Genomic DNA, 25,415 nt, shown 5'->3' on the forward strand with positions numbered 1-25,415 from the left:
TACGTGCTAAGTACTGTCTGTCATGTGCGGGCCATCTGCGGGGACCTCCGGGTAGTAAAAATTGTTCTTCGCATGTCGCACGCAAGGCTTGCCTGGAAAGGTGTGACACGGCCTTTAGTCGGCTGTATTGGTTACTTGTACTGCCCCCCCCCCAAAAAAAAAAGAAGAAGAAGAAGAAGAAAAGAATGAGGATCAGATTGTTCGTCTATGTCAGAAATGGTTGTCATTATTAGCTCCCCTTCTTTTCTATATGCTGTCATTATTAAGAATTAAGACTAAGACAGACACTAGGGAATCTGCAAAACCTTTGAACTTATTCCTTTTCCTGATGTATGAGACGAAAGTTATGTGAACGCATAGATAGATAAGTATTATGGGCTATAGTACATAATATTTCAGATTCAGAAGTGACCTGGAGAGCTTGTTTGCGGCTTCTGAGGATCTTGATTACCTCAACATAGACCAAAAGGTCAACCTCTATAACTCCTCACTCATGAAGACATTTAATCATCATGCGCCTGTGAAGTCTGCCAGTGTCCAATTAAGACCTCAAGCGCCTTGGTTTGACCACCACCTTATTACTCTTAGGCGCAAAGTCCGTTCAGCTGAAAGGAAACGGAGGAAGTCTCATCTTACTGTTGATAAAATGTCAATGAGGTCTGCTTTGTGTGTGTATCAGTCTGCTCTCAAAATGGCTAGGAGAAATTATCATCGAGAGAAGATGGAACTGTTCCAGTTTGTAAACGACATCTCAATGTGGCAACAACACCTCTCCACTTCCATCTCATAGTTTGAAACAAGAGCTTGCTGAACTCTTTCTCAACAATTTTCAAGCAAAAGTCTCAGACTTATGCTATTCTCTCGTACTTACAACAAGTGAAGTACACAGTGTATCATTGAACGACTCAGCAGAGGCTCCACAGGAGTTCATGTTAAAGAGATTCCATGCTGTCAGTCAATCTGATATTCAGAAGATTATTACTACATCCAAGATAAAGACATGTCAGCTTGATCCGCTCCCTGCATCTGTGATAGGAAAATGTGTCAACATTCTCCTTCCAGCTATCACTATATACAAATCAGTCAATATTGTCTCTCAGACATTGTCAGAAGAACAAAAAAGAGAAAAAGATGATGTACCTTCAAAATCGCTGGGTTTCGCAGCTGCCGAATTACACACCAAAATAATATGATTTAAATGCATACGGTTATAACTCCAACTGGCTGCATCAATCTCAGTTGTCATTTCCCCATAAAATTGACTCCGTGTTTTCTGCATTCATACTATGTTGTTATTTCAGTATTGCAAGTGTTGTGGTCATTAATATAACTGGTGAATGAAGTGAAAACAACAGGACGTAATACCTACATTTCATGACATTATCATTATTATTATTATTATTATTATTATTATTATTATTATTATTATTATTATTATTATTATTATTATTATTATTATTATTATTATTATTATTATTATTATCATTATTTCATATACAGTAGACCAAATGCTGATTGCTATGAGATTTTAAACCCCACCTTATCCTACAACAACAACCACCAAGTACCATCTTGTTATGACCGATTCTTCATGTAGCACAAAAATTAAACTGAAGGAACACTGAAAACGTAATTGCATTGATACATCAGTACACTGTTTCGTGATCAAGGTCAATTCCTAAAAGACAATATCATTGCTTTGCGTCATATCTTGTATAAATATCATCTTCCATAGAGACTTTATCAAAGTATTGCTTTACTCTCTGATCACCTTGATACTATATTACCGTTGTTATAGCAACCTGTGACGAGATATCATAGATATAAATGATAACTAGTACCTCTAGCCATATACTAATATTAATACCTTCTCCCAGGTGGTATCACGCCCTTTTGCCATTCACGCTTCAGTTCTCGGCACAATGGAACTAGGTTGCGATCGATAACGAGGGTAAAACGTTTTTCTATATCATCAGAAGTTTATGCGCAGATGGAATGAACTTTTGAAAGTTGGAATGAATCAGTGTCTCAGCGTGTGGCTACATTCTTATCACTGAAGCTGAAAGAAACAATGATATTACATTGGTGTAATTCGTCTCTCGTTGTTGTTTGTGCGCTATTGCATTGTATTGCTCCTGATGCAAGGCGCAACTAAAAGGCCGATGATCATTTTTGTCTTTTTTTTTTGGCTGTTTTATGGAATTATGATAATCAATATATCTCAACACTATGGTGCGAAAAGAAAGAGGCAGTAAAGAGGGAAAACAATCATATTTAAAAAAAATCATGTAAGTACACAGTATACCTACTTAATCCATTGAAAGCAAGAACTATTTAGCAGAGGGGTGAAGGTTGAGGTGTAAGTTTTCTTTTATGATAACAAATGAAATTTGTAAAATCGCAACTGCTGATCTACATTTTTTTTTTTACAAACATTTCACAAAAAGAAACCAGCGGGAATCGAACCTGTCATCAAATTTCATTTGTACAGAGGGAGACAAAGTGAAGAAATCTAATACCTCAACATATAATTTATTATAATTAATTCGTCCCACACACACAAAAAAAAATCAACAACAAATTCAATTTTGATTGAGTAATTAGGCCACTTCAGCTGTTAAGAAGGTGATTTCTGAAAAGTCGTAGTAAGAATCATGGGAAGAATAGGTACCTTTACAAATTGTATACAACTTGCAAAGTAACACTAAATTTTACCTCTCGTTTATATGAATTATATCTATGTACAATCCTACTGCGTTTGATGCATTATAATTCTTCTGTAGTTGGTGATTCTATGCTTCTGCGCTATAGGAAATTTGTATCAAGTGATGGATTGTTCATGAAAAGAAGTAAATAAAGTAGTAAAACTAAAACGTGATAATGTAAGTGATGCAGGTACCACGTGTCATTCACTCTTTTGGTTTAAGTGCACAGTCGTGCAATAATGATACAGCCACGGGGCCATGGGGTTATGTACCTTTTGAATTTGTCAGAACTCTGTCGCGTCTTACATTCCTATAACAATGTATTACAATATTGTGTAAACCATTAGAGGGAATACATCAACACGTCACTGTTTCAATTCAATTCAATTCAATTCAATTAAATTCAATTCAATTTAATTCAATTCAATTCATTTCAACTCACTAAACACGTTGTATAAGAGCATAATTAGACCTGCATGCATTTCAATACGTCACCTTGGCTTTCTTTATTATAAGAGCGAACAGGTATACTTAGGCATAATGTAATTGAATTCGCCTAATCATAAATTATTTACGCAGTTTCATAATTACATTGAGAGCGTCGGGATCAGGCCTTTCCCTCTCTGTGCCCCTATCAATTTCATTTGTTTTCATATTTGTATCAATTTGTATTAATTTGATAACACAAATCACTTTAAGTGATGAAATAAACTCGTGGAGGAATACTATATTCTAAATTTTCGTCCATAGGCAAGTGAAAGGCATTAAACTTTCAAGGATAACTTGTGATATATGGCAAATATAGAGATGAATATGATTTTAAGATATGCACAGTGACTTACTTGAAATTAATTACTTGGCACTTCGAAGAGATTACGTGAAGCGAAAACTGGTAATTAATTTTGATACATCTGTCGCCACACTAATGGATGGACTGCATTGTGTTTGAGTTTGTTTAATATTTCGGTAGAGCTTCTCGCTGATGGAAAACGAATCCTCTGAAGACCTTGACTGCATCTATTTTATTTATATTTATTATGTAGGTATGTATGTATGGATACGACCTTATTGTAAAAAGAGTAAAATTAATTATTTGAGGAAGTTCACTGAACTTAAACCGGTATAATTTGATACCTTGGTTGGTACAATAAAATGAACGGACTTCATTGTGTTTGGCGTCGTTTAATATTTTGTTTGTAGAGCTTCTCGTTGATGGAAAACGTATCCTCTAAAGAACACAATAAAGATGATTTTCACATTTTGGTTGGCTTCAATTTCTTCTTCAAAGCGGATATTTTTTTTTTTTTTTAGTTGTTTAAGTGAAGGGCTAATCTGAAGCAAAAACTGGTATCAAAATAAAGTTTTTGCTTTAATTATTTCGTTTTTGCATTGATATGATTATACATGACAGTGCAATGTTTTGATAGCTATTCTTAGATAAAAGGCAGTACACACACATACACACACACACGCGCGCGGGCACACAAACACACACACCCATTACATGTATATGGCTCTTGTTCTCTCTCACACACAAACACATACACGTATGTATTATATATAGGCCCTATATATCTAATAAAAATGTCTGAAAGTGCAAAGCGCTTTAGGGAACGTTTTTACCGTTATACTGTTAAAAGCAAACAAGCATGCAAGCAAAGAAACAAACAGATAATACATTCTCCAGTACGTCCTATTCCTAAATGTAAGACGCTTCACATTATGAAGTATTCCTCATGGAGATCCATGTTCACATTCGTGCTTTTTCCAGGATGATACATAGGTACCCTATACATAGGTTAGCATGAGCACCATGCTGTACACGACAGCAGTAATACGTGGGCAAGATGTATATGGTCGGTGATGAATGTTGTGTTGAAAAAAAAAAAACAACAAAAAACTAACGAGAACCTGCTCGTTGTACATTTTGCTTAGTAGCCCATGAAACCCGGAAGTGCCCCCCCCCCCCACTTTTGAAAACGTTCCGCCGGCGGTGTAGTAGATAATAAATATTTCGTATTAGTCGGTCTCGGTATAAATCGTGATTAGCATAATACAGTTACTTGTGCGCCAGCACTTCCTCGCTGCATCCGATAGCTCGTTTTGTGAGTGTCCATTATATCGCAATCACGTTTCCATTGTACGATATTCAGAACGCGAGGAACATCATGAAACTGTATATTATCATGAACTTTAGCCTGAGATACACACTACGACAGCATAACAATAATAAAGCAATACATTCAGTGTATATCTGTTGCAGAGCAATGATGAGATTTCTTTTCTCTTTTTTCCCCTCTACAGGGCCTAATTTGGAAAATAGCGGTATGCTTTATTTTCACCCAATCCCTACTGAAGCACAGTAAGTAAACTCATGAAGGTGCCTATAAATCATGTGTGCATAAGCCTGACATGTTCTAATGATGTTATTTTTCTAACGTAGGGATATATACATTGTAGTTTTACGTTTCGAAAAATGTGTCAATTTCTTACTCACGCTGAGGTTACCTGCATCATCTTACGTAACGCGACATGAAAGCATAGCACGTAACATGACATGAAAGCGAGAGAGCAACCTATGAGAGCAACATATGAATCATACGAATCATAAGAATTCTCAAGGGTTAACTGGGGGAGGGATATAGCATCACGAACCATAGTATAAAGTCGTAGAATTAAACTGAACTGAATAAAAAGAAGATGATAGGCCTACTAGAAATGCCATTGGAAGCAATGCTTAATGTTTTGCAATTATGATACGACTGAATGCCTAAAAATGCCTGATTGACGAAAACTGATGATGAAAAACAATGATTGCTGTCATATTTCTTTATAGAAATGTGACAGGAGATGACATCAGTGAGGATTTTAGACGGAATTGTCTGTATTCCATCAGACGATTATTGAGACTGTATCATAATCATTGATTTTATTAATTTTGATCAGCTTACGCATCTAGTGGTGCCACCACTTCGTGCGGCAGTGGCTACGGGCAGAGCTACACCCTACCGATGTCAAAGCCGTGCCCGTTGATGAGGACCCAAAGTGGGGACCTGGTCCAGTCCATTCCGAAGCTTATACCTGTCCGAATTTTACAGCGAGCAGGGAGGGGCCGGAGCGGTTCCGGTATTCCGATGGGATATCGCACCTGTCAGTTACCGGGTAGGTCCCGCTCCAAATATTGGTCTCGCTGAATTGAATGGTTATTGATTGAATACGCGCACGGAATGCATATTGTTTACAAAAGCATTACATTTATGTATGTAAATATGCATTAAAAATCTCTTTGGAATAGTTGATGTATATTAATGTTATTTCTCTCTTTAGGTCTATTAATGTGTGTGTGTGTGTGGGGGGGGGGGGGTGTTTGTGAGTGGGAGTGTGTGAGTGTGTGTGATGAAAATAAGGTACCTGTGTACGTATAAAAGAAAGTAAAAGGCGGTCAGTTTGTAATACCGTGAGAGCACTACAAAATAAAAAAAAAATCTAATGTTAGAACTCGAAGAAACAGAAAACATTACAACGCCTGTTCCTACCATGTCATCAAACAATCAGAGTGTGTGACTCTTGGTATGACGTCCGCTTGTATGTCTTCCTTTTTCTCCTCAGGAGAAGCATGATATATTCTGTAATGTGTAGAGGAGGTATAACATTTCACTATAGTAACGTTCATCTCTGCATAACAAACACCAATAATGATCCCGGAAATATCCAAGAACTTTCGCTGCATATGACCTTTTATCAACATTGTTAATATCTTGTTGAGATATAACTTAATGGGCCATACAAATATTTGACGAAAGCGGGCACACTGCGGTGTACACATTGCTCCGCTAGTTGAGATAGTGTGGACTGTGAAAGTCTGCACAAGTGAGACCTAAAGGAAGTGGTATTTTTGACCTTTCAAATATGACACGTATTAACATGTTTTGATACACCGTCAGATACGGTAAATGTGAGTGAATTATCTTCATCAATTATCATTTCGATTATCACTTCTTCTTTCTTCTTATGTATCAAGATATAATGTCCCTGTCAGTAGTATACGTTTCCACCATAATATCCATGAATTTACTTCATTTGAGCACATAGACGCTGTAATTCACATAGATTATAGTATTTTAAGTTAATCCTGGCATGTCCGGATCAAAACTGGAAAGGCATTCTTGACCAATGAAAATCCGAACCCTCGGCATGTCCAGGAGTACCCACATCACCTTTGGTTCACCGTGGCGTCATAGCAATTTCTGTATTCTGTCATCTATCTTAGCATATCTTCAGGTCCTAAATAATAAGCTGTTTGTATTTGTTTTATTTTGTACTAAAAATTATGTGTCGATATACTGTTTGTCATAAATGACTAGTACATAATCATACCTGATGTAACGGAATTAAGCAGAAATAAATCAAATCAAATCAATTCAAATCAAATAAACGCATTAAATGATTATCAATTTCGCCTGGACAATCGAGTTAATATTATACACAAAAGTAGACATTATATATGAGACTTTGGTTACTTCATTATTTCCTATTGTTTTGTTTTGTTTTATGTTTTGTTTTTGCAATGTTTCTTGTTGTTTATCTTTGTATCCAAAGCTTGTCACGGCGAACCGTGCGGGGAGGGACGGTGCGAAGAAACGATGGCGGATTCCTACTGTCACTGCCCACAGTCCGCTGCGGGAAGCTCATGTAAATTGAGTAAGTTGTAGACCGTAATTCACAACACACAAACTTTGGGGGCCTTAAGTGGTGCCAATCTAGGAGGGAGGGGGTAGTGGATGTGTCCTCCTTGATATTTTCTGGGTGGATTGTCCCCCCCCCCCCGTCTCGATTGTCAAAGTTTAATGTATTCATGTTTCTACTTTGTGAGCATCTTTGATGCATTTTGTATAGAATATTAGTCAAAGCTACAAATACAAATGATTTATTATGTATTGCTGCAATTTATTCCTAGAATAAAAAAAAAATTACGTTTAAGAATCTAATCTAATCTCAATCTGCGTGCTCTAGGAACAGCATCTGTGGTAACCGCTGAAGGTTAAAAAAAAATGAAAGAAGCAGATCAAAACTTGGATTATGAGGTCACATGCAGGAACCGATATAAAACCGGAAATGGAAATAAAGGGAAAAATCCAAGACACAAACAACAAAAGAGAGGAACAAAGAAATTAAACAACAATAGCCAGGAATTAATATTAACCTATCTTGGAATTTTAGCCTGAAGAATGGATTTATTTGTGCATTTATGATTGTTATTCATGGTGTATGCAATTACGGAGAAGAGTTCTGTAGATTTTCTTTCGTAAAACCTGCTGTCCATAATTACGCAAGCAGCGACACAGACAACTGACTCGCCAATCAGCGGTACATCAAGCCGAGCGCTCCAAACCGAAGACACATCGGATAACAACAAAATACCAAAAGTCGATGTCAGAGCTGCAGTTACCATGGCCACACCAACCTATGCGGCCACAACTGAGGGCATGAAAAACGGAAACGGGGCGACTGCAAGCATTCCAAGATTATCCACTTCACAGACTTTCTACGCAGTATCTGGCTCTTCACATCAAACTACGTCAGGTACCTATCAAAGTTACACGTCTGATGTTGGAAAGACGTCGTCAGATGCTGGCCAAACACCATACACTGAACACCAAGCGTCAAAAGCCGACACAAACCAGGGTATTGTTCGTGACTACATCACAACGACACCAGGCGTTCCAACATCTGTGTTTGAGCAGACGATGTCGTTTGAAACGCCTCCTCAAACTACGGGTAATTCCCGAGTCAATAATCATCTCGAGCCAGGATGATAACCACAGATAGATTATGGAATTGCATGTATAGCCTTAAAAAAGAGAGAACAAAAAGGCAAGAAGTTTCTTTTAGAGTACCCTATACTAAAGGACATCTCTCGGAGGAGGGCTATGGATAGAAAGTTTTCTATCGTAAATCCATTCATCCATTCATCCATTCGTTTTATGCTGAGAAGACAACTCCACGTGTCCGACAGAGCCATGTGTTGTTGGCATTATGATGCAGCAACTATTGTTCCATAACACAGATAACGCCACGCAGTAAGTCAGGAGTCGAAGGACCGAGTAGAAAGTCCAATGTAAACTTCAATCTTCTAAGTTATCAAAAGGGATTTAGCGGTTTTGATCAAGAAACAAATTCACAATTATATTAAGAAAAAGGAGGTGGTTCCTGTATCTCTGTTTAATATAACACGTATGATCTTATAGATGACAATTGAGTTAAAGGGATAGTTAAGAGAATTTCTGCCTTTATTTCCAGCTCCTGATGCATGTTCAACTTCTCCATGTGAGCACGGGGGCACTTGTGTACATGCTGGCAACGTGTCCTGTATTTGCACTGACGAATGGACGGGAGACTATTGCCACATAGGTGAGATACTCAAACTGAGTGCACGTCTGTTATCCTTATATTAAAGGCACAAATCTAGCCCCTCCCCCATCCTGGAAATATTCTCCGAAACATAATCATAATCTATCAGTATTATTTGGGAAAAAACAAAACAAAACATGAGGTCGACCATGAAGGTCAAAGCAAAAATGTTCTGTGACAGAACAAATTTGCCGTCGACTTCATCATTCTCTTTAAATCACAATAATTACAAGGAATTATATCGATGTTTGTATTGGTCATGACAACTATCCTTGAAAATGTAGACGTGAGGTAAAAGTCACCATCAATCTTGTCAATCTTGCCAGGTTATTCATTTCTATAATGACAGCTTTTTGCAACATGCAATGCCACAGAAATCACATGAAGATTACATGCATTGCGTCTGTAAAGAGTCATGACGTATATAAAGTATGTTATTGCAACTAAAGCGAATGACAAACCTATATATTTCTTTGATGATATTAATCATTGCCTTGTAGTTGCAAAGCCATGTCTTGCCAAGTATTATTTGTGCGAGTTGTCAGGATCCGATAGCTCAATTACATACAACACTACTAAACATTACAATGCAAAATTATGGACGACATTCTGGTTGTGAGGCATTAATCACCATTTAATGATACAATTCTGAAACTATTCTTTCTGTAATCAAATTTTCGCAGCCGTTTGCCCAAAGGGATGGACATATGGTGGGGGCAAATGCTATCAAGTCCTGTCCACTCCCACCTCTTGGTCGTATGGTAAGGCTTCATGCAACGGCGCTCCAGCTGTCACGCTCGGGGACAATCTGGGGCAGCGGCAGCCGTCGTTGCTGTTCCTCAATAGCGACGAGGAGGCCGACGTCCTCATGGCGCTGTTTGAGTTCAACGCGAAATGGGTTTGGATGAACTGTAACGACCAGGAGAAGGAGGATGAATGGATATGCGAGTCAGATGCCAGTGGAACCATCTCAAACTTCAGAAGTTCGTAGCTGAGTATTTGATAATTTATAGATATTGCCTATTATATGGGGGCCTTGTTTGTCGGGTGTTGAATCTAGAGGGAATTCTGTAGGAAACCGCAAGTAGCGGATAGAAAACGTAATTATCAACACGTCGCTGGCAATACGAGGGCTCAGAATGATTGGCAATGTAGTGTAGGTTCACACCAACTGATGACGTATTGGAAAATGGGTGGTGTATAAGAAGTCAAGGTCTTTTTTTTTAATTTCAGCAGACCTTTTGTAAAGAACAGAATCCATCTTACGTTACTTGAAATGAGTAAGTTCTTGATAAAATGCACATATTGAGGTATACTATATCTCCTCATAAATAGGTCCTACCTAAACATTCATTTCCGGTCACTGGTCTCGTCGTTGGTCAACTGGTCCCAGAGGGCCTTACACACATCATCTATTGCTTGTGGAGCCGGCTAATTGGGAAATTGAATATGTCGGAGACAGAATGATTTAATTCTTACAAAATTCCTTTAAACCAATCATGCATTGTTTGGTTGCGATACATGTCTTGAGCTATTTCGATAGCCAGGAGCTTCATAGTCTGGCTTCCAGACCCTCTGCCCATACTATTTCGCTATCCATGATATTAACGCCCTCAACGTCGAAAACTAGTATAGTTTAAGTTGATTTTCTCGCGCCTTTGCCTTCGGCAAAGGCGGCGACTTCGTCGCCGCGGAGTCCAGTTGGCAAAGGGTCTGGAAACCAGACTAGGAGCTTCACAATGTCTTACAATTTTTCGTATGTAATCCTTAACAGGGTACTGGTTATTTTCAAACACTTTACCACTAATCTCGTAAGAAATGGTTAAAATTGCTAATGCAGAGTATGATGAAAAATAAATGTGGACAAGTATTCAAAAAAAAAAAAAAAAAGCAAACTCTTCTATCTAGTAATAACCACTGTGAATATTAATGTTACCTGTAAACTCAGGCACGTGTACCGAGAAAACAACAACAACAACAACAACAACAACAACAACAACTATAAATTATGAACATTCCCAATGGTTGCCTATCTGTTTTTGTTTTGTTTTTGTTTCTGGTTTTTGTTTTTGCACGTATACACAGCTTTCAAAGTGGTGTTAGAAAAATGATTGTCACAATTTTAACAAAAGCACATCAAACTCCTTGTGTTCTTACCTCGAGAAAGACAATACACTTTAGCATTCATTGCAGGTATAACACAGACTCAATTGGAGTTTCATTTCCCGCTTTTCCCTACATCATTGTCAATCCTGGCACAATTTGACAGTCGAGCTGTCCCTAATAACAAGATTATGGTACCGCAGGTAGGCTCAAAATCTGTACCATTTTTCTCTTTGTTGGTTGATCTTGCACAAAAACAGACTGGGCCGACAAGCAACCGAATGACGGCCGGCTAGGAAACTGTGCAATTGTGCGAGTGTCCAACTTTGGAACATACGTGCCCCGGAAATGGTATGACAGTGGCTACGGCTGCGGACAGAGGAGTGACATAAAAACGGTTTGCCAAATCATCGTGACGCCTTAGCTGGCGGTATTCGACAGGACTGTGGCAGCGGCAGTGGGTGCACGTCACAAGACCGACACCCGCGAGTTATACAGCCCACGAGTCATACAGCTCACAAGTCATACAGCCCATGAATTATACAGCTCACGAGTAATACAACCCATTAGTTCGACACTAAGCAAACAAGGCCCACGAGACCGACACATTAAGCCCCGTGTTGTATCTGTCGAACTCGTGGGCTGTTTTTACCTATAGTGTCGCTGTATTTGCCTGGTGTCGAACTCACGGGCTGTATGACTCGTGAGATGTATGACTCATGGACCTGTTTTCAATGTCGAACTCGTGGGCTGTATGATTCTCGGGTGTCGGTCTAGTGGGATGACCCCGCGGCAGTGAGTGTTTATTGACATTGAGGGTGAATTGACATTGTATTTGGTATTGGTATCGGTATTGATATGGACGTTGAAATTGACATCGACAATTTATATTGGTGTTAAACATTGATATTGATATTAGTGTTGATATCAATGATGATGTTAATATTGATATTGAATATGAAAATGGTATTGATGTTGACTTTGATGTAGATATTGAAATTGATCTTTCAATTATTGGTTTCCTTTTACCAGGAAACCTAAGTATTTCATTACAATCAGTGTTTCATTTTTGTAAGACTGAAAATAACATCTCGTCTTGCAATTTTAAATCGTTATAGAATGAACAACCCCAAACTGACCTAAGTGTTGTTCACTTGAGAAGAAAAATGAACAACAAAAAAAAAGATGAATAGCGGAGTCGATGAATAAACGATAAGAACTGGAAAACAGAAGAGGAACACTCCTTCAACTTATTTCGATAGACTGTCACGTCTAGAGAAAATGGCCCTTCGTATAATTTGCAACGTATACTTACGTATCATGGGGATCTCACATCTTATGTTTTGTTCTCTGAAAACAAGATTTTCACGATAACTGATCGTTATTGTCATTATCTTGGCCATTTTATGTACTAATTCAGTAATAATTCATTTCCTGCCATTGTCACTGTACTAGCATGTCTACGAGAAACTGCTCCTTCCATACATCGGCCGTGATTTGGTAGAACTACGTACGTATCTCGGTTTTTTTTACTTTTTTTTTTGGCTTATTGAGTTTTTCATAACATCATGCTTAATATGTTAAAATATGATGTTATAACTCTTCGTCATTGTTGAAATGAAATTCTCAAATATCAAGGTTTTGGGGTAAAAATGACGTCATTTAGCTGGCAGAACTACGTATAATTGCTATACAACACTGTAGTGAGATAGTTTTGCCTGATCGTACTCCATTGAGACAGCTTGAGCGCTTAGCAGAGTATCTCAAGTTCCAACGATCCTTTACGCGCGTGTCGTATTTGTACACAATCAATGGGATTCTCACGATCAGGCAGAACTATACGTATCTTTTGAGAAACTCTAAAATTTCTCTAAATATGTGGCAATGAGCATGAAATTTGAGTCAAATAAACATAAAAGTTATAATTTTTGTTATAGAACGCAATTCTAAGTTATGTAAATCACTCTATGTAAAACGACAGGCGTTTAAACTTTAAACGTGAATATCTCGAAATCGCTTCGAACTAGATATTCTATGTTATAGTTTTGCCAGAGCACGGCCGAAATACCCAACACATTACTCTAATGACTCTCATTTGCCTTTACCAAGGACTATTTTCACACAGTCTATATTTACATTTGCTTTGGACTCCAATACTGTAATTATCTCTGTGATAGTTTAAAAGCGTCCCCAAGTTTAAGTTCTGGCAAGAATAATTTGAGAGATTGCTTTTTGGTTACCTACAAAAATTAATCTGAATCTCATCACCAAAGTTAGCTTTTTATATGTTAACATTACGAAGTCGTAGAATTTTGCCGATCCTTTTTTTTTAATGGTTAAAGGGACTGTACAGTACTGGTTGAGGTGGGGATTCATGTTTTGAACATTCCTAAGTGAGATAATGAAAAGCCTCTTATGAAATATGAAAGAGCATGTAATTTTAAGAAGGATTCAACGTTTATTTGATGAAAATTGGTTTTCAAATGGCTGAGACATCCCCAAAAAAGTGCTAATAATAAAAGGCGACATGCCACAACTTAATTAGGATCTCTTTGTTTCATCTTGTTTTTGGATATCTCAGCCATGTCAAAACCGATTTTCATCGAATAAAATTTTGATACCCCTTAGAACTGCATGCTCTTTGACATCTCATAGAGTGGTTTCTGAATATCTCGTATAACGTTAAAAGCTAAATCCTCACCTCGACCAGAACTGTACACGCCCTTTAAAAGCAAAAGCAAAAACAGAACATCAATCCATATTGCAATTATTGCTTGGCGGCTCCAACTATCCACTAATTTTCTTCTTGTTATAGTTCTCTACCTTTTTATCTTCACACCACGTAATTCGTTTCTCTCTCTCCCTCTCCCTCTTCCTTTTCTACTGCATGACAGTAACATAGTGTACATGGTGTAGGGATTTGTTATAAGATGTTTGTTTAGGGATAGTTAGGATTCCGTCTCTTTGTTTCGTAATCCGCTTTTCATGTATAACAGTAAAGCAATCAAGTGATTATATTACGTGTTGGGGAATGCACCCTTCAAGTATTGCATTACTCCCCATTTCCGTATACAATATTCTCTCATATATTTTGCAAACTTATACATGTCTTTCTATTGTACAGTTAATGTAATTTATGCATTCAACTTGTCAAATATTTTTTATGTTTCTGCTGAAATAAATGAATGAAAGAGTGAATGAATATGTCAGCGAAGTGTATATCTAGTAATAAAACTCATCTCCTTCAATCTTTACTTACGTATTTGGCCGAGAGACATAAATCTATAATGCAGTAGGGAGATAACGATAGTATGTTACATGAATCAGCGAACGAAAACGCGAAGAGATATATAGCAAAATTTAATATAAATCATATTGTGTTTTCGGGATTTCTCATAATCATTGCGCCAGGTCCCTGTTCAAAGTCATGAACACACACACACACACACAAAAAAAAATAAATGAATAAAAAATAATAATGATAGTCGGAGTTATATGAAAACAACATGAATATACACTGGACTTCGCGTTGGCATGACATACGTAAGGTCTCTCCAGTTAAATTCAATTGTTTCGCCATTTCGGTTTTCTTTGTAATACATTCTTCGTTTCATGTTACTTCAAAATCGACATTTTGAGATTTATGAAATTGGTTTTACAATTATGAAACATAATATCATTTGTGTTTCTTTAAACTAGCAATTAGCAGGTCCCATTTGGTACTATTAAATTTTTCATTAAGATGTCCTAAACTAAGCATGTCCTAATTCATGTGGTGATCACAGTCATGACAATTATTTCACTTATTTACAGTCGGGCAGACTTATGCAGTTGATATTCCTAGTCTAATGTGAGCGCAAAGTGAACGCACTCCATTCTTCTTAAGACGAAATATTTGCGATTAAAGCTGCTAAAAAACAAGACATTTTATATCCAAGAGGGGTCCATCACTCTACAAACATTGTCTTTTCAGTGGGTCCCTCCGGGTTTTTTTTTTTTTTTTCACACATTACATTGACAATTTAATAATTTACTTTCGTTACCTCAGCAACCATTGCAGTGTATCGCTACTGTAAGTTTTCAATCATTGTTGTTTTCTGTCACTAAATAAAGTGAGATTTACGTTTACAATAATAATACAGTATCACTTTATTGTGAAAAAAAGAATTAAATTTGAATTTGAACTTGAACCAACTTTGAAAATTCTTACAATACGGTCTTAAAACCTGAATAAACCAACAACCTATGTAGCATATTTTAAGTTGTTGTTTTTTTGGGGGGGGGGGGGGAGCGGGAAGCGTTTTCTTTAAAGACGGCACAGATTGGGGCATGGCGCGTGTTAAACCTATGGGAAAAACGTTGGGTTAGGGTTTATGGTTAGGGTTAGGGTTAGGGTTAGGGTTGGGTTGGGGTTAGGGTTAGGGTTAGGGTTAGGGTTTGATGGTTAGGGTTAGGATTAGGATTAGGGTTAGGTTTAGGGATAGGGTCCCCAATGTGTGCCGTCTAAAAAAAAAACACGCGAGCGGGAACATAGCATAGTTTTGACATGAGCAGACCTGTCCAACATTTACATGACGGAATCTTTCGCAAGGGGAACATTTGCGATAAAAATTTGTCCCCCGAAACATGCAATGCATGGACGTAGAGGGCGGGATTTTCATGCCGTGTTTGTGTGTTGCATGCTTGCGCAATTTACGCATCGTGGAGTACGGAATTTTTACACTCACACTCGCACGCTTCTATTCTCCGCACAACGTGCAAGTCATGTACACACGTACACGACGGAGCGAGGCAATTGATTAGCCACTTCAAAGTGAATGAGTGGGACTGCACGCACGCACCAGATAATTTGCACAACGAAACTTCTACCAAGATGGAGGGTGGAGACAACCTGGAACAGGTAACAGAGACTGTTGGCGTAGATGTAGCTCCACACTCTACCGACGAATCCAACACACAAGCAGTTGACGGCAAGAATGGAGAAACTGAAAATTCGATGTCTGAGTCGCTTTTAGATGATGATCTTGTAGTAATTCCTAACCAAAAAGAGCAAGCACAGGAACAGCATGGCGACAAAACGACACTTCCACAGCCCGATCTCATTACGCCTTTGGCAGCGGCACAGGGGGAGCCCGCACCCGTACCCGCAGCCGTACCAATACCCGAGGTGATGCAGCCAAATCTTGCGGATTCAACAAGCGTTACTTCTGGGACAAGTCCAAGGTAAATAACTGTTTGCCACTGTCATGACTATTGGCTGTTTGCACATTACTATACAAGCACAATTGATATCCAGAACGTAGGGTACAAATACAACTAATTTTACGAAATTACGAACAGCAGACTCGTGAAGTCCGAGTCGTATTCGTAAAACGAAGCCATGAATAATATGATTTGATTACTTGTCGTAATCAGGTTGTGGTAAGATTAAGAGACAAGTCAAGGTAGAGCTGGCCCGATCAGACGCTGTGCTGTGTGAATCACGACACTTGTGTAAAGCGACAGCAGAGACTCCAATCCCTAACGTTAGCACCTTCTGATCTGGAGATTCTTCCGCCTGAAACCCTCAGCAAATGGGAGGCTCCAACTTCATGTGTGCAAAGCGCACATCATGAGCGCGAAACGCAAAGTCCCTTGCTGCCGGGGTCCAGGGCCCGCTTTCTAAGGGCCCTGTAACAGGGGTCGCACAACTTTTTTTTTTTTTTAACTAGCCAGGTGGACTACAATTTTGACACTGAAGCAATATTTTGGCTAGCCAGACGGATTAGTAACTTCAGAATTTTTTATTTTTAGCTAGTCCGACGTGATTTCGGGTGGCCAATGGCCAGCGGACCATTGCCAATTTCGAACCCTGCTGTAAGCTCTAGGGTTCCAGATGCTCTCTCATGCTATTTCAGGCTTATTTCTCGACATACGATGACACTAAAGTATACAAGATCATTTCAAGTGGGAGACACAGAGCCAGGGCGGGGGAAATTGCATCTCAAGCGGGAGAACAGGAGATCTTGCAAAAATGGGCTTTCGGCAGGAGATCTCCCATCGAAAGCGGGAGAGTTGGAGTCTCTGCGACAGGGCTGTGTATAGTTAAACAAACATTAACTTGGGGTCTACAGTGTGAAAAGTAAGGGGCTTCATAGTTGATTTGTACAGTGTACATTTGTACATGAAATTCAAGTCCATCAAAATTCTTTCGTAGGAGGAGAACGAGAAGCCTGCTTTAATTTATGACACACATCTCCTTCCATCTGCAAGAATCTTCACTGACTTTCCAGTGTAGGATTTGAGTGGCAGGCAGGTCAAGAAGAAGAAGAAGAACAAGAAACTGATGAAGATGCCAAAATGAATCTTTGAACGGAACTAAACTGAAAAGTTCTGTGTATTACAGATTGAAATAGTTGTTTGGAATTGTGTGAAAATCATTCAGAGTGATTCTGGATAGTTGCACATTTTTTTTTTCTTGCTTTCTTTGCATTTGTTGTTGCTGTGAATGAAACCTCAGACATTTTGATTAAGATTCAGTTTGAACACCCATTCCAAGTGGCATTCATTTCCTAGTCTCTAAGAGGAAGCTGTAATTTGTACAGAATTTTTCTGCATTTTGTGGTTAAAGCCTATCAAAAATACTAGTACTGTGCACTCAAGTTATATAATGATGAACATGGTTATAACGAAATTGTGGTCTCAACAAAGTAAAAATCCAAGCCCCAATGTAATGCGCTCTTGTTTTTTATTGTTTGTTCAGTTATAACAAAATTTTGATATGACACAAAGAAACTGCTGGTCCCAAGGACTTCAACATGATTTTTATGTTGTTGTTGTTTTTTTTTAACGAAACATGCAATATGCAATTTATGCTGGCTGTTTACTGTAGGTTAGACATTTTATCAAAAAGGGTTTTTCAGGAATTGCTTCTTTTTGATAACCAGGCATCAGTTCTTTGGCTTTTTCTGCCAATTTGCCATCTTCAAGTCTTTGAAATTTGGTTGGCTTTGTCCTTCAGCAAGTCAGTGCCACCTCCCACCGGATCAGCCACAGAGCCTGCGTCCACCCCAGTCAAAACGGCAACGACAGAACCTAAGCCAGCAGGCCCCAGCAACCCTTCAGCTCACCAAAATCCAGCCCCTAAGACGAGTCAACCGCCAAAAGCAGCAAAACCAATCACAGTTTCAGATCCAGCCGATGATGATGATGAGGTAACCTCAAGAATGAAAGATGTGGTGTCAGTTGATCTTGTGTTTCCGTGTTGAATCTCTTTTTTTTTTTCTTTCTTTTTTTTTTTTTTGGGGGGGGGGGGAGATGTACATGATACAAATCAAAGATTTTAATGATTGTGATTGGTTCCATTTTGCTGATAATAATATACAATGTATGCCCAAACCATTCATCTTGTATGTGAAGCAAGCATACACTGTATTGATACTACACAATGACTGTAGTGTGATGAATGACTAAATTAAGTGATATAAATGATGTCTTTTTTCATGACTTCTCTCAACATTTATCGGGACTGTGTAACCGGAGGGGGGGGGGGGGGCATCCACTTTTTGGGTTTGTCAAATAAAATGTAAAAAAATCAGGTAAAAATGCACAACACCTATCAATTTCCAAAGGTTCTTTCCTTAGATTCTTCCTGTCCAAGTGGGATAAGGGGGGGGGGGGGGGGATGGGGGGGGGGGGGAGTGCCTTCTGTAGCAATAATTGATCAAGTATTAGCCATCATTCTTGAGATAAAATGAAGACAAAGCATCTGGAAAATCACCCCCACGCCAATGTGCTTTGCCATCCACTTTTCTTCTCATTTTAGGACTTTGAAGATGAGACCCTAGTGGAGAGGTTATGGGGCCTGACAGAGATGTTCCCCTCAAGACTTCGCTCTGCGACTGGAACCACTGTCAGTCTCTCCTTCACTGGCCTGCACAAGCTCTTCAACTTCACGCGGAGCGCCCTCTGGATCGGCAGCACGTCCTTCATGGTCCTCATCCTGCCCATCGTGTTCGAGACAGAGATGGTGCACATGGAGCAGGCCCAGATTCAAAGGCAAAAGCAGGTACAATGTACATCGACAGCATTAGATATATTAGCACCTTCTCATATAAGTTGTACATGTCCAGACATTAAAGGCATAATTTACCATTTGCAGATGAAACATAAACCCAGCATTAGTGCTTTAAAATAGTAGAGTTCGGGATAGAAACAACCAAGCTGTAAAAATTTGAATCCGTAGCTGATGTTAAATGTTGTTAAATACACAAAATTTGAACAATAGTTATAATAAGAATGTTTCCAGACTATGAAACCGTCTACAGTTAGAGTTTATTGAGAAAAACATTGATATCTCCATATATTTTAGGCTCTATTGCGAAAATTTTATATGGTTGGATGTTTAAGACACAACAGACCTACGGTGTGATATCTTGAACAATTTTGATATCACTGCTCCCAAAGGTAAACAGGACCTTTAACAAGACAAAAACATCTTGATTTTTTTTTTTTTTTTTTTTTTTTTACTTTGCAATGTCATATTGGAGGCCATGACAACAGCAGCCATCTACCATCTATCCAAAGGTTAATTGCTGGCAAGGTGTGTGGAATGCCAAATACTACCAACAGACACTCACTTGGTGTCATTTGTTGTATAAATTTTTTGAAAGTTGAAAGCAAGTGAGCCTTAAATATGTGAATTGCAGGACTGTGCAGCAATATTAGTAGAACCATGGAGTTTGTAGCTCCATGGTAGAACACATTGAGGTTTGAGAACACAAACCGTTCAAAAATACAGCCATCGGTGGATGAGAAGGCTACAACACTTTGTGACACACACACTGACAACGAGAGAAAATTCAACATAATATTGCCACTTTCCTAGCGTAATGAAAGCACACTTGACTTATTACCTCTTTCAAAAGGCAGGGGAATGATATTGACCATAGTGTATATGAGTGACAATTTAAAGGCATGTGTACTTTTCATGAACATTTCAACTTTATGGAGTTCTCTTTATACAGTTTTTATATCCTTGTCCGTACATGTATGACATCATGAAGTAGATTTCTCATCCAGTGATGGCTGCACCAAATTAAGATTTATGTTGTATCACTTTTCAACAGATTGTCTGAATTTCATCAGTTTGATGATAATTGTTCTACTTACAGTGCTGCATTCACTCTATCCACATTGATATTTGGGTGTGGTGTCATTCCCCTTTAACTCTTCATGGATTTAATTCTATCGCTGTATTCTTCTGTGGCGCAGACTGTCTTGTGCAAGAGAACTACAAATTATCTCTTTTAACTCATCTGTGAATGAACATTCTTGTTTCACTGTCTCACCAGATTCTGCTGGGACCCAATGCAGCAACAGCTGGAGGCATGCCAGGAGGTCTGACCCCGCCCATACCAGGAGTTGCTGTCGCCCCACCCCCAGTGGAAAGCAGATAGTCATTTACTATGTATCAAAATCTTTGTATGGGAGGGCAAGGCAGATTTGTACAGTGCAGGCCTTGTGATTTCATGTGTTTTGGATGTACATCAGAGATGTTTGTTTCCTTTGCTTCAGAGAAGATCCAACAGTTACTAAGAGTGCTGGACATGTAACTTTAAATTCATTTTGAGATATCTCATTGAATTTCATGGATGGCTATAGCCCTTGGTCACTTGCATATTGGACGTACAGGTGAGCTGATGTATTCTGGTCACTCTCCAAATATGCAGTGTCTACTCTGTATTTAGAAGCAAAGAAATTGAACTCAATCTGAAAACTAGTGGATGCATATTGCAAACTGCCCCTTCTTATTCTCGAGATGAGAGGTAATGAAATTGTCCATCATTCTATGTTTCATTCAGTGCTCTAGTTGAATTCTCACACAAAGCATTAATTTTACCTAGCAGATGTTTATTTCGTACATGTGTATGATTATGTCTTCTCTTCGAAACTTTGTGCTGCATGTCTTTTCATGCATACATCATGCAGCACATCATTGATCAGTGCAAGTGGTAACCGTATAGTGCCCCTTTTTTACTAGGCTATAAAGGCATCTCCCCTCGATGGTGATAATCAGAGGCGTACACAGACTGAGATAGATTGATACAATGCTTTAATAGCTTATGGAGGCCAGTATGAAAGGTTGTGAAATGACTGCAATCCAGAATTAAAGATTGCAAAACTAGACTATAAAGCAAAAAAATTAGCACATATCAAACTTCTGCAGTAATTGAATAAATGTATGAGAAAAACAGATATAAATGAATTAATATATGTGTACACACTAAGTATGAATATTATACGTGTATAAACTGACTGGTTTTTATTTTACTTTACACAACAGCCTGCATATAAGCCATTTATACTTTCTGGTATGGTTGTGACCCTTGAAATTTCTTAAATCTTGAAGGTTCATGTTCAACAGTAAAGGTATTTCCTGCATTTTTTTTTTTTTCTGTGACCTAGACCTCTTTTTTTCATACTGATTTTGTTCTCCTCACCTCATTGTAGGCTTAGGGAGTAATTGATAGTTTATGATTTCAAAATATGCTTTTATGTACATCTAATGCATGGGAAAGTTATCCAGTTCTTTGCTGTTCACTTTCCTTCCTTCCATTTAACCTCCCCACCCCCACCCCCCCCCCTCCCCCCGTAATCTGTATCCCTGGTATACTGATACATACATACCACAGTGGAACAGCATTTGTCTATTCCATGACGTGTAGGAAGCAGGTAAATGAAAGGCGCATAGAACATATTGATATGCTTATTGTTGATGGTGTATGTTTGAATGGTACTGCTCGTATTATACTGTACTACTGTACCACGTTATACTAAGTTGAAAGGGAATAAATTCAACACATTTTATTGCTATGTTTGTGTATTATTGCTACTTTGATACATATATTCATTGAAAGATATCGACACATGTAGAGACATGAAATATGCAAATGAAACAATACTATGTACGTAAGCCAAGACAGTGACACTATTTTTGTGTTTATAAAAACATATTATGTTTATTTACTCTCTCTCGACGTATATATATATATATATATATATATATATATATATATATATATATATATATATATATATATATTTCCACACACACACAAACACATTGCTCTATTCCATTTCATAGGCAGAAATAGATATGTACCAGTATGTTTGTGGTCTTTTGATTTTGTAAAGCTTTTGGCCATTTTGGTTTGCTTTTTTTTTCATGTTTTTTATTTTTTCAAAGAAAAATGCTGAAGCTGAGGCTAGCTGAAAGCTGGGAGAACCAACGACCAATGTGAGGAATTCCTCACTTACACTTATCTATTTCTCCCTACATGACAAGTTAAGCATATATTTAAATATCTATTATATATACATGTATATATATATATATATGTATATATATATATATATATATATTTATATATAATATGTATACTTACAAGTTTAAATGCAAAAACCAATATATATGCATTTTCATACATTAAGTTTGAATTTGCAGAAAAACAAAATGTTATTAAAACATGGTAATTCACTATGTTCCAAAAAATTTGCTGTTATGTAACAAGTGCATAACATTGTACAAGTGAAAGGATATTTTTTCAAATTCGATCATTACCTTGAAGAAATGTGAAAATGGCATTTTGGTCTTTGCATTCAAACTTCATTTTAATCTGTCTGTATATTATAGATAGATATAGATAAAGATATGTAATGCGTATCAGATCTGAAAAAGTGACTTTTTTCATTGGTATTTCTAAAAGCAGTACATGTAATTGGTTTCTTGTTCTGATGTTGGATGTGATTTGTTCAACGCTAACAGTATTATGGTATGTGAGCTTGTATTGATAACAATTTCATCTTAATTAGTAATTTATTGTCTGGAGGACTAGTGGATATTTGAATTTATTTGGATGTAGGTTTGCCCTTAATATATGACTTCAGATGTTATGCCATTTCTTTTTTCTCTGTCTTGTGCTGAAGAGATAATGAAGAAAACTATTGTAAGGTCATACAGCGTACAAATTGTACTTGAGCATTTAATGTTGTCACATAAAAAATAATAATAATAATTTCTAATATAATCCTGTCAAAAATTGTCACGTTTTCTCACACTCCTTGCAAAGAAAATAGGCAGTACAATGTACTTATAAACAAATGTTGACCTCTCATAACTTTTTCCCAGTTCACAAATAGGATTTTATTTTCTTCAAAAACGCATTCAAAAATGTCCAGGTCCACATGAACGGCAACAACATAGTTTCTCACATTGCTTCCACAGAATACATTGGTAACAAGCAATCTGGAATAATACATTTGCACTCCAAAAAAATTCTGCATTTGAATACAATATCTACATACAGTATTTACGCATCAAATTTAACCATGGCTACTCTTATCTTGAAAAAGCACTGCGAAGGTTGACTTTCTTTCATCTAATAATTAGTGTTGGCAGAAAAAATCCCAGTGCTATTTACAAAACACACACACACACACACACACACACACACACACACACATACACACACAATATACCTTGCAGATTAAATCAAGAGTAAAATCTCTTTCCTAACACCATTCATCTATATTCTAAAGACTAAGCCTCACTTCATGACCAATCAGGGAGACAACCTGCTCCTTTTTTTTTCAAGATTTCTACTACCAGTATTTGCATCTGGTAGATAGAGGGTGTACATCCTGGAGGCAGCACATCAATGTTTGCATGGCTCAATGTGAGTGAGAATGTAATGGTCCTGTTTGCACCTCTTAACTTCACTGTAGTACCATTCTCTTCAAGGAATTCATCTAATGTCAGTCAAACACCTAATTATAACATTTTTAGTGCTCAAAGTTTTAATCTTCATAGGAAATGACTACAGATAAAGCATGGAGGTGGAAGAAAATCTGTCTACTCATGCGAATGTTGACTTACATGGAAGTCAACAACACAACACAAGAAAAGAAAATTTCAGGACTTCCCCATTGTGTCAACCTACACGACTTTGTCAACTTAGACCCCATTTACAGTGAGCGAAAAGGCCGGGCTTGGCCACGGCCGAGCCTGGCCTTCATTTCAGTGTAAACGTGCAAAAGGCCAAATGCGGGGCCAAAATTGGCAGCGCATTTGGCCACGCTCTGGAGGTGGTCTTGGCCGCGGCCGAGCCCAGCCTTTTCTCAGTGTAAACGCAAACTGGGCCAAATGCGGTACCAAATTTAGTCTGGCTTCCAGACCCTCTGCCTGTGCTATTTCGCTATTCAGGATATAAACCCCCTCAATGTCGAAAACTAGTATAATTTAAGGTGGTTTTGTCCTGTAAAGGATTTTTCCTTCGGCAAAGGCCTTTGCCGAACGGCGACTTCCTCACCACGGAATCCAGTTGGCAAAGGGTCTGGAAACCAGACTATGCCAAATTGCGTTTGTTTACAAGCACAGCGCCACTACAACAAAATATTGAAAGGTTTGAATTAAAAGCCCGGGCCGAGCCCGGCACTGTAAACAGACAGAATTGCGGGGCTCGGCCCCGCAATTGAGGACGGGCTCGGCCGCAGCTCGGCCCAGCCCCGCACTGTAAACAGGGTCTAATACCGACATCGATTAATGTGGAGGTTACTGTACAGTGTACCTCATAAAGTTTTGAGTAAGTATGTACCTGATTATGGGTGCTTCTCAGTCTTGGTATGGTATTCTCATGCAACATAGACAACTATATCAATCCACATGAAATTAAAAAAGAAAATACAGTGGACTCCCGTTATAACGAAGTCCTCGGGACCGGCAGTTTTCTTTCGTTATAACGAAATTTCGTTATAACCGAATGAATAAACAATAAAAATACATAGAGTTGATAATGTTGCGGCCCTGAATTTTACTTCGTTGTAAGCGGAATTTCGTTATAACCGTGTTCGTTATAACGGGAGTGCACTGTAATGTGGATCTTGTAAATGTGCAGTCGCTCTTCACATACTTTTATTTCTTCTCTTTTTCCCCCCATAAGGTTGGAGAGTGACCATCAACTGAATATTCATCTTCTCCCTGTACATGTGTGTAAATTTCATATGCACCCTCACTTTTCTTGTTTCCTGTATTTTTCACTCCATTAATCTGCCCACATAACAGTGGGGTGGGATTTTACAATAGTGTACAAGACTAAATGCTTTGAGTCTTGGATACAGATGCCATATTGTATACAGGCAAAGCGATGCACTGCCAGC

The 25,415-nt window shown here is 38.2% G+C and overlaps 1 protein-coding gene across 1 annotated transcript; it reads left to right on the forward strand.

Moving 5' to 3' along the window:
* The first annotated feature begins 16,083 nt into the window (after positions 1–16,083).
* Positions 16,084–22,060, forward strand: LOC140231510 (uncharacterized). Its single transcript, XM_072311644.1, has 4 exons — positions 16,084–16,442; positions 18,220–18,412; positions 19,024–19,266; positions 20,552–22,060. The coding sequence occupies exons 1-4, from the start codon at positions 16,093–16,095 to the stop codon at positions 20,654–20,656; spliced, it is 891 nt and encodes a 296-aa protein (XP_072167745.1). The 5' UTR covers positions 16,084–16,092; the 3' UTR covers positions 20,657–22,060.
* Positions 22,061–25,415: the final 3,355 nt, after the last annotated feature.

The sequence above is a fragment of the Diadema setosum genome, chromosome 8 (assembly GCF_964275005.1).
Source record: "Diadema setosum chromosome 8, eeDiaSeto1, whole genome shotgun sequence".
Lineage (NCBI taxonomy): Eukaryota > Metazoa > Echinodermata > Echinoidea > Diadematoida > Diadematidae > Diadema > Diadema setosum.

Excerpts from the sequence above, each read along its gene's own strand:
- LOC140231510 (XM_072311644.1), top strand. The coding sequence starts at position 16,093 with ATGGAGGGTGGAGACAACCTGGAACAGGTAACAGAGACTGTTGGCGTA. Across the intron at positions 18,413-19,023 it reads CAGCCGATGATGATGATGAG|GACTTTGAAGATGAGACCCT; the intron begins GTAACCTCAAGA and ends TTCTCATTTTAG. Across the intron at positions 19,267-20,551 it reads AGATTCAAAGGCAAAAGCAG|ATTCTGCTGGGACCCAATGC; the intron begins GTACAATGTACA and ends CTGTCTCACCAG.